General features: G+C 40.3%; 1 protein-coding gene across 1 annotated transcript in view; it reads right to left on the bottom strand.

The window, feature by feature from the left end:
* Window positions 1-2195: 2195 nt before the first annotated feature.
* The window catches only part of MYLK4 (myosin light chain kinase family member 4), a 75221-nt gene continuing 64631 nt past the window's right edge, over window positions 2196-12785 (bottom strand). Inside the window, exons 7-11 of the mRNA XM_021697080.1 lie at window positions 10890-10960; window positions 9947-10075; window positions 9188-9340; window positions 5979-6057; window positions 2196-2243 (exon numbers count right to left, since the gene is read on the bottom strand). Of these exons, the coding sequence (XP_021552755.1) occupies window positions 2196-2243; window positions 5979-6057; window positions 9188-9340; window positions 9947-10075; window positions 10890-10960 (480 nt within the window). The remainder of the gene's footprint in view (window positions 2244-5978; window positions 6058-9187; window positions 9341-9946; window positions 10076-10889; window positions 10961-12785) is intronic.

Genomic DNA, 12785 nt, shown 5'->3' on the forward strand with positions numbered 1-12785 from the left:
TTATTTCACAGGTGGGCAGAAGATGGAACAAAATGCCCCGGGTGGCTTTTTAGAGTGTTTCCTCAACACATCAAAAAACCTCTAACAAATTGCAGGAGATTTATATGCCTCAATTTACATTGTGGATCCTGCCTTATTCATAGGGCCTGGAAGTCATTCTTTTTCCACAGGAATAATCTTCAACCACCAGATTTTAAAAATCAATATTATCACAAAGTTGGTTTTACTCCTAACAGAGCCTGCCAAAAACCCATCTTATCCTGGCAGGAAATACTATAAAAAATGATTTGAAAAAAAATTCTTCTCAAATGAGGCTGCTCTCAGGAGTTAATATCTTAAGCTTACATTTTAATTTGAAAAAAAAAAAAAAAGGAAACTAGGAAGCGCCCACATCCCATGGACCTGAAACAGCTCTTTCCCAGCCTGCAGTGCAACCAAGGTGAATTTCTGTAGCCAGCTGGAGCCGGAGGGACGGAAGAGTGGAAGGCAGCCAGCCCAAGTGACCATCCGGAGGCGGGCCTGGCCATGCTCAGAGAAAGTTCGCATCAAGCAATTCCAACCAAGACGGTATCCAACAGCATCAGTGCGACCAGCTCACATGTTTTTGTCCTCTGCATAATTGTCACTGCTTGGGTTGCCGCCGTCCTCCATCGTGTTGGGTTCAAAGCGCCAACGTGACATGGAAGGACTGTACCCCCTCCCACTGTCATTCACTCCTCATTCTTTCCCTGCCAGACCCTGGCCACAGGTTGCAATGCGACCTCCTGTCACCCAATGCATTCATCCCTACCAGGCCTCAAAAGTGACTCCAGTGCTCATGTGGGAATGCAGTTTGTGGTGAACCCTTGAGGTTTGTGGTCACTGTGGATGAAACCGGCAGGGAGAGCCTCCTGCGGACTCTGGTGCCCACCACTCACAGGGGAAGGCCGGGCTGCACCTCAGCGAGCCCAACGACCCAGGCCTGGGAGCACAGAGAGTCCTTTCCTTCTCTGCATTGTCACAAGATGTAAAGCTATCTTCTACCTTCTCCAAAACTTTACTTTGACACATGAGAATGGTCATTGTAAGTAGGAAGCCTAAGGCTTTCTGTTGATGGTTCATAGATTTCTAGATAAATGATAGACTTCTAAGTAAGTGACCCATGGACCAAAGGCTGAATGTTTTCCTAACTCTGGTCTGTGACTTTGGTTATGATTTATTGATTTATTTTTGCCTGATCTTATCCTATGAAAGATTCAAGGCAGCTTACAAGACGGACAAAGAAAAACTTCAGGACCAGAATAAATACCAGTCAGAATAAAAGAGTAAGACCAGTGGGCAGCAAGAATATAGATTCATAAGTCTTACACATTTGTTAAAATTGAGTTGCAACAGTGGCCATGGACTTACCGCCCCAAATTAGAGAACTGACTTGCTGGAGGGTAAATGGGCCCCCAACAAGGACATAAATATTGGGATTTCTAAAAGTCCTCCGTAACAAGTGCACTGCTTTAGACTTCTCCTTTAGAGCATAAAGTAAGCTCGCTTATTGATATAATCAAAGGTGTTCATGTGTAAAACTATATCTTAAGAATTCTGACAAAATTCTAAGCAGGGTAGAGGCTTTGTATGAAGTGGTGATTTCTCCAGGTCCAAGAGTAGGCAGCTCAGGGAAGAAAAATAAGCATGGGCTTTAAATTCAGAGACACCTGAGAAGTCACATTCTACCATTTACTAGCAACGCAGCTTTGGGGGAGTTATTTAGTCTTGGAGTCTCTGAGATCGGTTTCCCCAACAATACAAAAAAATACGAATACTTCCTCTGATCCCACACAATTGTGAGGACTACAGAGACTGCCCTGTTCAGTTATTGGCACCTCCTGAGCTAATTATCAAGCACCTTCTATGTGCCAGGCCCTGGTTTCCAGGCTTTGCTTGGATTATCTCATTGGAGCCACTCAACGAGCATAGGAAGTAAGACTATTCCCAACCCACAAATCAGGAAACAGGTTTTTCTGCTAGAAAATGGCAGATCCAGGCTGCACACACAGCAGTCTAAAATCAGGGCCCTCCCTGTCAGCAGAAACACCACCCTGCTTCCCACATAGTGCAACACACATTTGACTTATTTCTTGCTTTTCTCTCTGAAGGCTTGCAAAAACATCTCTTTAGGAAAAGACCCAAGACCAACCTTTCAAATGGGTGCCTTCCATGGATTATTTGGTCACAAGGTTCTTTGCATTAGAGCAACAATTCTTCTTCTTCTAGGGAAACCAGAAGACATTTGGAGAAGGATTAGAACTTTTTTTTTATCATTTCATTCCTAACTTCTGATATGAGAACACCTAAAGAGTCAATAACTTGCTACTGGGTAGAAAATGCTCTTAGAGAGATGTTCTAGAAGCCTACATTGTTCATGACCCTCTGACAGATACACTGACCCACCTTCAGGGTCCAATTCGAGCATGTTCCCACTTTCCCTTGTCATCACTACCTTTCCTCTCAAGTCAGAAACAGAGAGCTTGGCATCTGATGACACTTCATTTTTACACGTGTGTGTTTTGTCAAAACTCATTTCCACAAACATTCATGTTGACAAAGCATGAGAGTCAAGACTGAGACAAAGATGTTGCTTCTTCCAAAAGTTTTCAAGAGTACTTAAGTGCCACAAGAGAAGTCAACGAAGATGGAGAAAGCACCTCCAGTTTGGGGATTGAGAAGGGCCGTCTTAGAGGAGGTGGCATTTAAAGTAGGTCTCAGGCACTTGCTAGGATTTGGGCTGATCTAGAAGCAGTAGCAGAGACAGGACCAGACACCCGAGACCAGGGCATGTCAGAGCAGGCCTGGACTGCTGGGTTGGTTTGTTTGGTGTGCACGATGGGGAACGCTTGAAGAATTTTTGGTGAAGGAGTAAGATGATCAGAGTTATCATTAATGAAGTAATGATTTGGTGAATTAGAGAACAGATGGACAGAGGTGGAATATCATGTTCTAAGGTATTTTATTAGTTCAGTAAATTGGAAAAAGGGCATGATCTAAGGTCATAAAACTGGAAACGGGAAGGAAAGGTAGAGGCTTATTAGTTCTGGCAGAAAAGAAACAATGTCATAGTTGTTCAGTTTTCCTTCCTCCAGGCCCAAAGCATTTATTAGGTCTGCAGTAGGCGCTTGATGAGTTCTAACAGATTTGTAATTTCGGAATGCTTTGTTCCACTCCAGCTGAGAGCTGTTTCTTATGGAAGATGGGTTATATATGGATGGTTGGAAATGTAAGAGCATAATACAGAAGGCAGAGGGCTACAGGGCTTTAATTCCTGGGGAAAAAAAATCCTTAAATTTACTGACTGGTTATAGGCAGGCTTAGTGGTTAAGAAATGGTAAGTGCTTTTAAACATGAAACAATTAAAAGAGATAAATAAAAGTTCAGAAAAGACTTTTGAAATAGAAATTAGATTTAAATAGTAAAGAGTTTTGGATAAGACTTAAATTCTCAACATAAAGTTAAATTCTGATTTTATAGAACATATTGGAACAAAGATCATTCCAAAAATGAATCTTCTGGAAAAATCTAGTCTTAATATTTCATTGAAAAATAAAATACATTAAGCTTGAATACTGGCTTTCAGTAACACCAAAAATGTACAGTACATAAAGAGTTCTGGAAATATCATCAGGCCACCTCTGTCCATTATCCAGCAGGACAGCAGAGTGGTGAAGCTCTGCCCAGACTCCAGAGCCTGCCTGTCTACACTGGGATGCTACCTCCATCATTTTCACCTGGTGGGATCCTATACAAGTACTTAACCCCTATCCTCTGTTTCCTCATCTATGTGAAGAGAATAACAGTATCTGTTTCAGATAATTGGTATGTGGATTAAATGAATTAATTTTTATAAAGCAGTTGGAACAGTTCCTGGCACAGTGCCATATAATTATAACTTTAATGATAACTAACTAGATTTCTACAATGGAATTTGTTTTTTTTCATTCATAGATATTTGTGAAATATCTATTCACCTAGTTACCAGCAGTTGGATAGAATAACAAAAAGGTGATTTTTGTTGTTGTTATGTGGTTTTAAAAATATTTGAAGCACTTTTTAAACTGTATAATGTCATTATTTATCTGCCACGGTTTCCATATTGTCCTACCACGTGAAAGTGTATTTGGACACCAATAAGCTTGGATAAAAATACACTGGTGGAAAATTGGCCCAAAATAGGTTGGTAACCCTAATAAGCAGTTTATGTAGTCTGGGTGATGTACCAACGAGGTAAAAAGTCTATTTTTACTTGACATCAGTACCAATTATCAAGGAAAGGTATATTCAGACACAAATAAAACTTAGTACTGATGCTGAATTTAGAAGTAAAGTTAATTTCAATAAAAACTGGATGTGGAAAAAATGAGTACCTGAAGCATAGTCATTCCAAGGTTTGTTGGTCAGTGAAAAAGCTCCATTCCAAAACCCTGGGGAGGAAGGAGGATGGGGAGCAGAGATGGAGGAAATGAAAGTGTATCAAACGCATACGACTCCAGGGCATGACAGTCGCCATCTTAACAGATGCTCATGTCAGACCTTCCGCAGTGAGGCCAGAAGGCAGAGATTGCTTATTGCCTCTCTATATATCTTGGCCAGTTAAACATCCTAAATGTTTAGTTGAGTTACTTAAATGTTACACTTTTGATTCTGTGTTATTTGTATAATCCATAGCGATGTGGATGGAGAAAGTCTGGAGGAGGCTGTTATAGTAATTCAGATGAGGGGTGTCATGCGTCAGGATAACCAAGGGGATGGAGAAGGTTAGACAGATTCTAGAAATAATTAGGGAAAATATGTACAGAACTTGGAGATAAATTAAATATGAGATGGGAAGATGGAGGGGAGGAAGGAAACAGCAAAGCCCGGAGGTCTGGTTGAGGCCACTCGGTGGGGGTTGGGGGGGGGGTTGGGAGGATGGTAGAAGACGAGGGGAGGTGGGGAAAATGAGTTCAGCTTAGGACTGAGAAGATCCAAGTGGAAATGTCAAGTACACAGGGGGATATATGGATCTGAAGCTTAGGAAAGGAATCTGTGCCAAAGGGACAGACGGCTGTCGGAACATAAATGGCAATTAAGGCAATAGAGTAGATTAGGGATTTTATTGTACGAAGTTAACACAGAGTGTGGGCTCAATTATTTTCAACAAGTTCTCAGGAAAAAAGGAAAAAAGAGAGAGAGAGGCAAACCAGGAAACAGACTCTTAATGATAGAGAACAAACTGAGCGTTGATGGAGGGAGGTAGGCAGGGGGATAGGCTAGATGGGGAATGGGGATTAAAGAGAGCACTCATTGTGATGAGCACTGGGTATCGAATGTAAGTGATGAATCACTAAATTCTGCACCTGAAATTAATATTACCCCGTATGTTAACTAACTTGAATTTAAATAGAAACTTGAAAAAAAAAGATTAAAAAAACCACAAGTATTTAGGTCATCTTCATTCAGTCTTTGGTAAGAGTCTCCTTCACATATATTTATAATACTATCGGGATCAACCTTAGTATTACAGTTTTTTGGTGCCAGAGCAAACTGAACCAGGTAAGCATCAATGTTAAAATTCCAAGTTCTCTTTTAAGGAGACACGTTTATCCCGAATGTACACTAACCTATATTCGCCAAAATGTTGTATATTTATATATCCTAGACTATATATGTGTGTGCACATAGTACAGTGATGTAATTTATTTTATAATGAGTACAATGATTGAATAAATGTAATAAATAGTTATGCTGAAAATAATATCTCCTAAACAACATAAGAAGCATTTATTTAAAAAAAAAAACAACACAAACTGCTCAATAAAAGCATTTTAAGCAATTCAACACTAGCACAAGATTGGAAGGCTGTGAGAGATGGAATTAGAACCCCATATGAGGCTAAAATGCTTCTAGCCTCTGATCATCAAAAGACAAAGGTTGGCTAGAAAAGGAGAGGAAAATCAACAAGCCTCAGTTACCTGAGTGGTGAGTCTGGAGTGGAGTTTGTGGTCTGACAGCCAAGGGTGCTTGAGAGCTTCACTTGCACTTATTCTCCAACTAAAGGGAAATGTGGAAGGCTTTTAGCAGAGACACACCAAGGAGGCCTGAATCTGTCATTTACCTCAGCTCTGGCCATTGCCTTTGGGAGACCAGATGGTCAAATGTCAAATTCACAGGCAATTCTATCTTCTCTGGAACTATCATTGATGATTGTAGGTTACCAACAAATCCAGTCAGGGTAACAACAGCAGTAAGACAAGTGGCAAATAATTCAAAATTCTTGTTCATAATTGAACATCTACTTTCCAATACAAGTAACCATTTTTCATGCAATGTTTGAGCTTCATGAATTGAACTTTTATCAGTCAGTGGAAAAACAAATGCACACTTAACTACTGCAAGAGCCAAATGCTAAATGATTCTTGATAATTGCAAAAGTGATTTATATATTAAAACTCTTGAATAATAGGTATCACTAACTTTTGAATTAAGAAATTTTGGGGGCTCCTGGGTGGCACAGTCAGTTAAGCATCCAACTCTTAGTCATGATCAGGTCATGATCTCAGGGTCGTAAGATTGAGCCCCACATCAGGCTCCGCCACACTCAGCGCAGAGTCTGTTTGGGATTCTCTTTCCCTCTCCCTTTGCCCCTCCCGCTTGTTCTCTCTCTCAAATTAAATAAATAAATCTTAAAAAAAAAAAGGTTTTGAATACTTAAATAGATGAAAAGTTAATATAAGTACTGAGAGAGAGTTCATTAGATACCTTTACAAAGAAACTATATCCTTTTGAGCTAGCAAATGTTTATACAATTTAAAAAAATAACATGGGAAAGAATTACAAAGATTATATTATATTCTAATTCCAAGTTTTATAAATTTTGTCTTGTGTGCTAACATTTATCACATTAAACCAAATAACCTTTCAAAATAAAAACTATAAGTGAGTGCAACAATCTGGAGTCTACTTCTGAAACTGTATCAAGAAAGTAGTTTCCAACGATCATGGAGCTTCAGTTTGTAGATTGATTCAGTAAAATTGTTTCATCAGATACCGAACATTTAAGTATAAGATTTGAAGAGATGATAACCCTTTACTTTAATCCATGATGGAAAGTTTAGTAACTTGGTGACAACATCACCATTAGGAGGACCTTAAACAGGCAGATATAATTTTTTTAAAGCTCTTGACCTCCACCAACCTCAGATGGAAGTGCTGTTTTGTTGAATATCATGAATTTTCAGTACTAAATCCCCAGAAGCATTCCAAAAGCTGACCGTGCCAAAAAATTATTATTTCTTCACTGTAATGCAAACTTCTGAAAGCTGACTATTAAAAAGTTAACAATAACATAGTACTAATAATTAATTTTTTAATAGAATTTCGAGTTTATTTTTGTACCCAGAAATTTACTCCATGATCATATTAGTGAAGCCCTCAGACCAAAGGAGTGGGTAGGGCATGGCGCTGGAGGCCACCAGGCATGGCTTGGACTCTGCCCTGTGCTAACCACATGACTGCTTGACTGCTCTCAGCCTCCTTTTCCTCATTTAATCCAGAGTATTAAATCAGATAACACATAAAAGTGTATCTGTCGAATAGATTCTCAGTAAGTGTAGATCTCACCCACCAAAGATGTGATAGAGTTGACATTTTCCATCTGGTGTTCAGTGATATACACATAATAATAATAATAGTGACATCAGCTGTTGTGCCTTTCCATTAAAGATAAAACCCATGTCTGCTCAGTGCCCTCTCCTCACACTGACCCTCCCCCCCCCCCCCTCCACCCCCCACCCCCCCCCCCCCCCCTCCCCCCCCCCCCCCCCGAGCCCCCCCCCCCCCCCCCCCACCCCCGGCTGGCTAAGTCCTCCTTACCCTCTAGGATGCAGTCCTGACTGACCCTTTTCAATAGACTCTATCTTTGCATTAACTGCATTGTATTCTATCTTTTTAAGAAATACCTATCTCTTCTCTTAGATCATGGGGTACCTAAAGGCAGGGTCTGACTTTACACATGTGTTCTCAATGCCCCAGACACATTTCCTGGCAGACTGTCGACAAAGCACCTCCTTGGTTTCAGGTACTGCTCCAGACCCATGTTGCTTCTTTAATCCCCTCCCCGCAAATACACCCTCCTATCTGTTCACGGTCATGTTTATTAATAACTTAAAAGCCATAAAGATAATAAAACAATGAAGCAAGGCTCAGTATGGTTGGCCTTGAAAATCTTAAACACCATTTACCATTTTACATTTTAGGTATAAAACCATCTGAAACTGTTTTTGACTAAATCACAATGTCCTTCCCCTGCCTGTAATTCTAAAACGCAAGCCCTTATGTTTCAAGGTCACTCTTTTTCATCTGCTGAATTTTTTTATAGATTTTATTTATTTATTTGAGAGAGACTGAGTATAAGCAGGGGAATCAGCAGAGGGAGAGGGGCAGAGGGAGGGAGCAGGGAGCCCAACGTGAGGCTCAATCCCAGAATCCTGGAATCATGACCTGAGCCGAAGGCAGATTGTTAACAGCCTGAGCCACACAGGTGCCTCCATCTGCTGAATTTTGAACTAACGTGGTTTTAGCATGACAGAAAATAGAAGGCCGTGTAATATGTAACAGTTAAGTGGGCAGCCTTAGGGGAAGGTTGACGTGTTTGACACTCAGTTCCACTGATTAGCCATATGATCGTGGGCAAACTATTTAGAGTTTCATCCATAAAATAATAATGATAATTCCCACCTCTTAGAAATGGACGGGGGTTAAAAGATAGGTCTATAAAGCACTTGGCACTGTCTGGTCCACAGTAGGCTCTCAAATGAAATGATAGTTAAGTGTTCAGCTACACAGAACCGGATATGTGCTTTGTAGATATGAAAGGGGTTATGGAAATAACTTATCCCAAACCCTTCATTTTGAGGCCCAGCAAGAGCCCCTAATTGCTAGAGCCTTATTGCAAAAGGCAGAAGCAGGGAAGTTTTTGTAGCCCCTTTCAAGCCTCTTGACCAAACCAGTCCACGATCTTAGTAAACAAGGTCAAGAGCATCACACTCTTTCCATTTACAACTTTGCGTGGGCATTGGAGATGTCAAAAAGAGAATTCGGGAATTATTTCCACGAATTGCGGTTAGCCTATGCTTCCCTATTATCCCTCCTTCTTCCAGAGCCCGGAACCAACTTGGGTTACCTCTTCTCCTTAATCAGAAGCTTGGAGATAAACTCCCTGGCCTCCTCCGAGATGTCCTGAAATTCTTCATCCTCTAAATCCCACCTACAGGCCAGGATGTTGTTCAGGGTCTCAGCGTCATTGTCACCCAGGAAGGGAGACAAACCACTCAGTCTGTAAGACACAGGCGCCAGAGTGAGTCTCGTTTAAATAGCTTCAAACCCTTTACAGAGAGGTTGCTTTTTCTCGGTTCTGTCGTTTAAAACTGAGAGAAGTCAAATAACCTGATAATTAAACATAATTTTATAATATATTTTTGCAATCAGGAAAACGCTTCGCTCCCCCACCCCGGCCCCTAATGAAACACCTGCAGCCATGGAATCAGCAACCCCCTAAAATATGAAATCTCTAAGAAGAGCACAACTTCCTTTTTAGAGCGTTTACAGCTGCTAAAGTCTGCCACACACTCAGATGGCCAACGCCAAAGGGTCACCCTGAGGAGTAAGGCTAGCCTTCGTCTTTTAGGAGATCAGGACACAAGTTGCTTTTTAATTACTTTTAGGGCATCCAGTGGTGTCCTAACAGTTAAAGCGATTACAAGTAGACATACGTTTACTTTTTTCAGGTGATGCACAGGGAAAGAATTTACTCCTTTCACCCCCAGGATTCACAGAGCCTAGAAAGTGACTCAACATGGCACGGTGTTATTTATTTGTTAAAAGACATAATTGGGCTATTATGCCTGTGTGTAAGTGTCAGAGAGACTGGAGATCTGCTTACAGCATATAGGCGATGACGCCCACACTCCACATGTCAGTGGGAAAGGAAACAAAATCATAGTTCACAACTTCAGGGGCAAGAAATTCCGGAGTTCCAAAGTTCACCTTCAGCTTCTCTCTGGGTTTGTATCTGGAATTCAGGAGACAAAGTGGAGGGATGGACAGGGTCGATCAAACATCAACAATCGTAGAAACTGAAAAGATGCAGTCTATAAGACAAAAGAACTTCAGCCACACAGCAAATTTTGAATACATAGGCTTTAAAGGAAATCGTGTATTTAGGAAATAATGTTAAAAACTTGTAAAAAAAAAAAAAAAGTTCCAGGAGTTTAAGGGTCGTAATTCATACTATAAAACCTTAATAATCTGAAACAGTGGTGGGGAAAGCTGGTGAGAATAATTAGAACACGTGAATTCTAGAACACAACAAAAGGAAAACTGATACAATCCTTGACATACCAATGGCTTGAGTAAGCCCACATTAATGAATAAATGAAATGCAATTATTTGCATCCATTTTATATTCACCATTAATGTACTGAAGTCCACATATAAACTCTTCGTTCACTTAAGAAGCTTATATGTACCAGAACCCTTTGCAATCTCATTTACACTACTCAATTTTTAAAGTAAATCTTCTCTTTACAGATAGAACGAATATAAAAGACTAAGACAAACTTATGAATTCTAAATTAATGTCTTCAAATTTAATAACTTCACTGTATGAGATTTTTAAGTTTTCTTATTTTTTTCTTGGATACACTGTAGAAACCTCTAAACATTCCCATTCCAAAGTCAGCAAGGTAAGGCTGGGATATCATTTTTGTCAAGTTAATTCTAAATGAGAGTCTAAAACCAAGAGGTATATCAGATTTATCTTTGCAAAGAAAAGCACCATCATGCTCACTACTTCCGTTCATATACCTATATCCAAATACACATACCTTCTGGCCAATCCAAAATCAATAATTTTTATTTGTTTGGCATCCCGATTCACACACAGGATATTCTCAGGCTGCCAGGAGAAAGAGACACATTAGCAATGAAAACAACCATCATTCACTCAAATTGTCCTTGAACCACAACTAAAAATACAACGATGCTCAGGAAAAACATATCAGGCCCTTCACTTTGGGTCTGGCTTGTCTGTGTGGGTATTTTCTCCTTTAATTTTGTGGTGGATGAGGTTGTGGGTACCCTGCCAACCTTGCATTACCCTGCCTGTCCCTCTCCCTGGTTCTGCAGTTTACCATAATGTGTGAGTTCAGGCAGGGGCCTCTTTGAGGGAAGAAAGACAAGGAGCCAGCTTCAGTACCTTCCAAACGGACTGGTGGAGGCTGTCTCGGACTTGACATCTGCCCCCCTAAAATTATGAAGTATGAATTTCCCCTTCTTGGAGGAATATCTTTCCCAAAGATTTATGAGCTCCAGAAGAAATGGCCTGATTCCTTTAAACAGTCACACCGAGGATGTAATATAATGGGAACGCTCCTGACCTCCAGATTTTCCCTTTGCGCTTAATCCATGAGAAAGTCATGTGTAAAAGGAAGACTTCCCTCTCGTTCATTCTTCATTCTCAGCAATTCCAAAGTTTTACTGAGTTTGTTCTCAGTGCCCAAACCCTTGACTAAGTGTTCCCTTGGAGTTTGACTCTGGTTAAGACTTTGCTCTCTGTCAAGGTGACAGAAGTGGGGGTGGGGGGTGTAGAGGGAGAAAACGTGGATAGTAGCATTGCAACTCAGTGTTTATGGAATGTCTTACAAGTGTGCCTGTATTTGTTAGGTCAGAAAAACTGAGGTCTGAGAAAAATAGGAAATTTGATTTAAAGTCTAGGTCATCCATAAAAGAGAAATAAAGTTTTCAAAGAATTGCTTGGAACTCTCAAGTTCTTGCTGGGGTGCATTTAGCCGAGTTTCTGAATCCTCAGGATCCCATGTCCCATCCTTTATGTGGGATCACAGCTATCCCTCCCCTGCCTGTCTGGGTGGAGAGGAGGTTCAAATGAGATCAGAAACTAAGAAGTAATGGATGAAATGATGTAGAGTCTCCTTACCAACATTCAATGGACCATTTGGTTGGCATAGTGTCTTTGGAAGCCCTTTTCTAAAATATCTCTAAAATTGGTGTCTATGAGTAAAAGCTATTGATAAAGTGGATGTTCTATAAGAATATGTGGTTTCATGCTTAAATAACTGATCGATATGAATAAAGCTGTCCGATTCTCAAAGACTACTATGACATAAAAATGTGTTTACAGCTTTGAGGGCACTTTAAAAAGTTAATTTTTTTCAAACTATGAAATGAAAGCATATTCATTGAATAAGATTTTCAAAACACAGAAAAATATAAAGGAGACCATTTTTCATTTTTAAGTCACCTATAATCTCCCCTCCATGGTGACAAGCACTCTTAATATTTTTGGCCCTTCTCCTTCCAAGGAGCTTTCTGCAAGGGATGAGTGGTCCTTAATGACCCATCCAGCTGCTGCAATTACTATTATCTTTACCTACAAACCGTAACTAAAATTGCCCATTGCAAGTCCTCAATCAATGTTATGAAGCCACATACAGAGCTGTTTGACTTACGATAGGTCAGGTCCTAGTTTTAGTTGCCAATCAAATCCCTTTAGGGATATCTGCAGAATATCTACACTCAAGGAAAATGCTCCATGGAAATACACATTATCAAACAGTTCCGAAGCCTAGGGCTTTGCTAATGATTTTCAACTTCTGACTTTGTCTTTTATATACCACTTCCTCCTGCCCCATGAATGGGAGAGGTAGCACACATAAATCAAGGCAGTGAGGGAAGCTAAGTTACAAGAAGAGAGGACCATGGAA

Source organism: Neomonachus schauinslandi, chromosome 8 (genome assembly GCF_002201575.2).
Source record: "Neomonachus schauinslandi chromosome 8, ASM220157v2, whole genome shotgun sequence".
Classification (NCBI taxonomy): domain Eukaryota; kingdom Metazoa; phylum Chordata; class Mammalia; order Carnivora; family Phocidae; genus Neomonachus; species Neomonachus schauinslandi.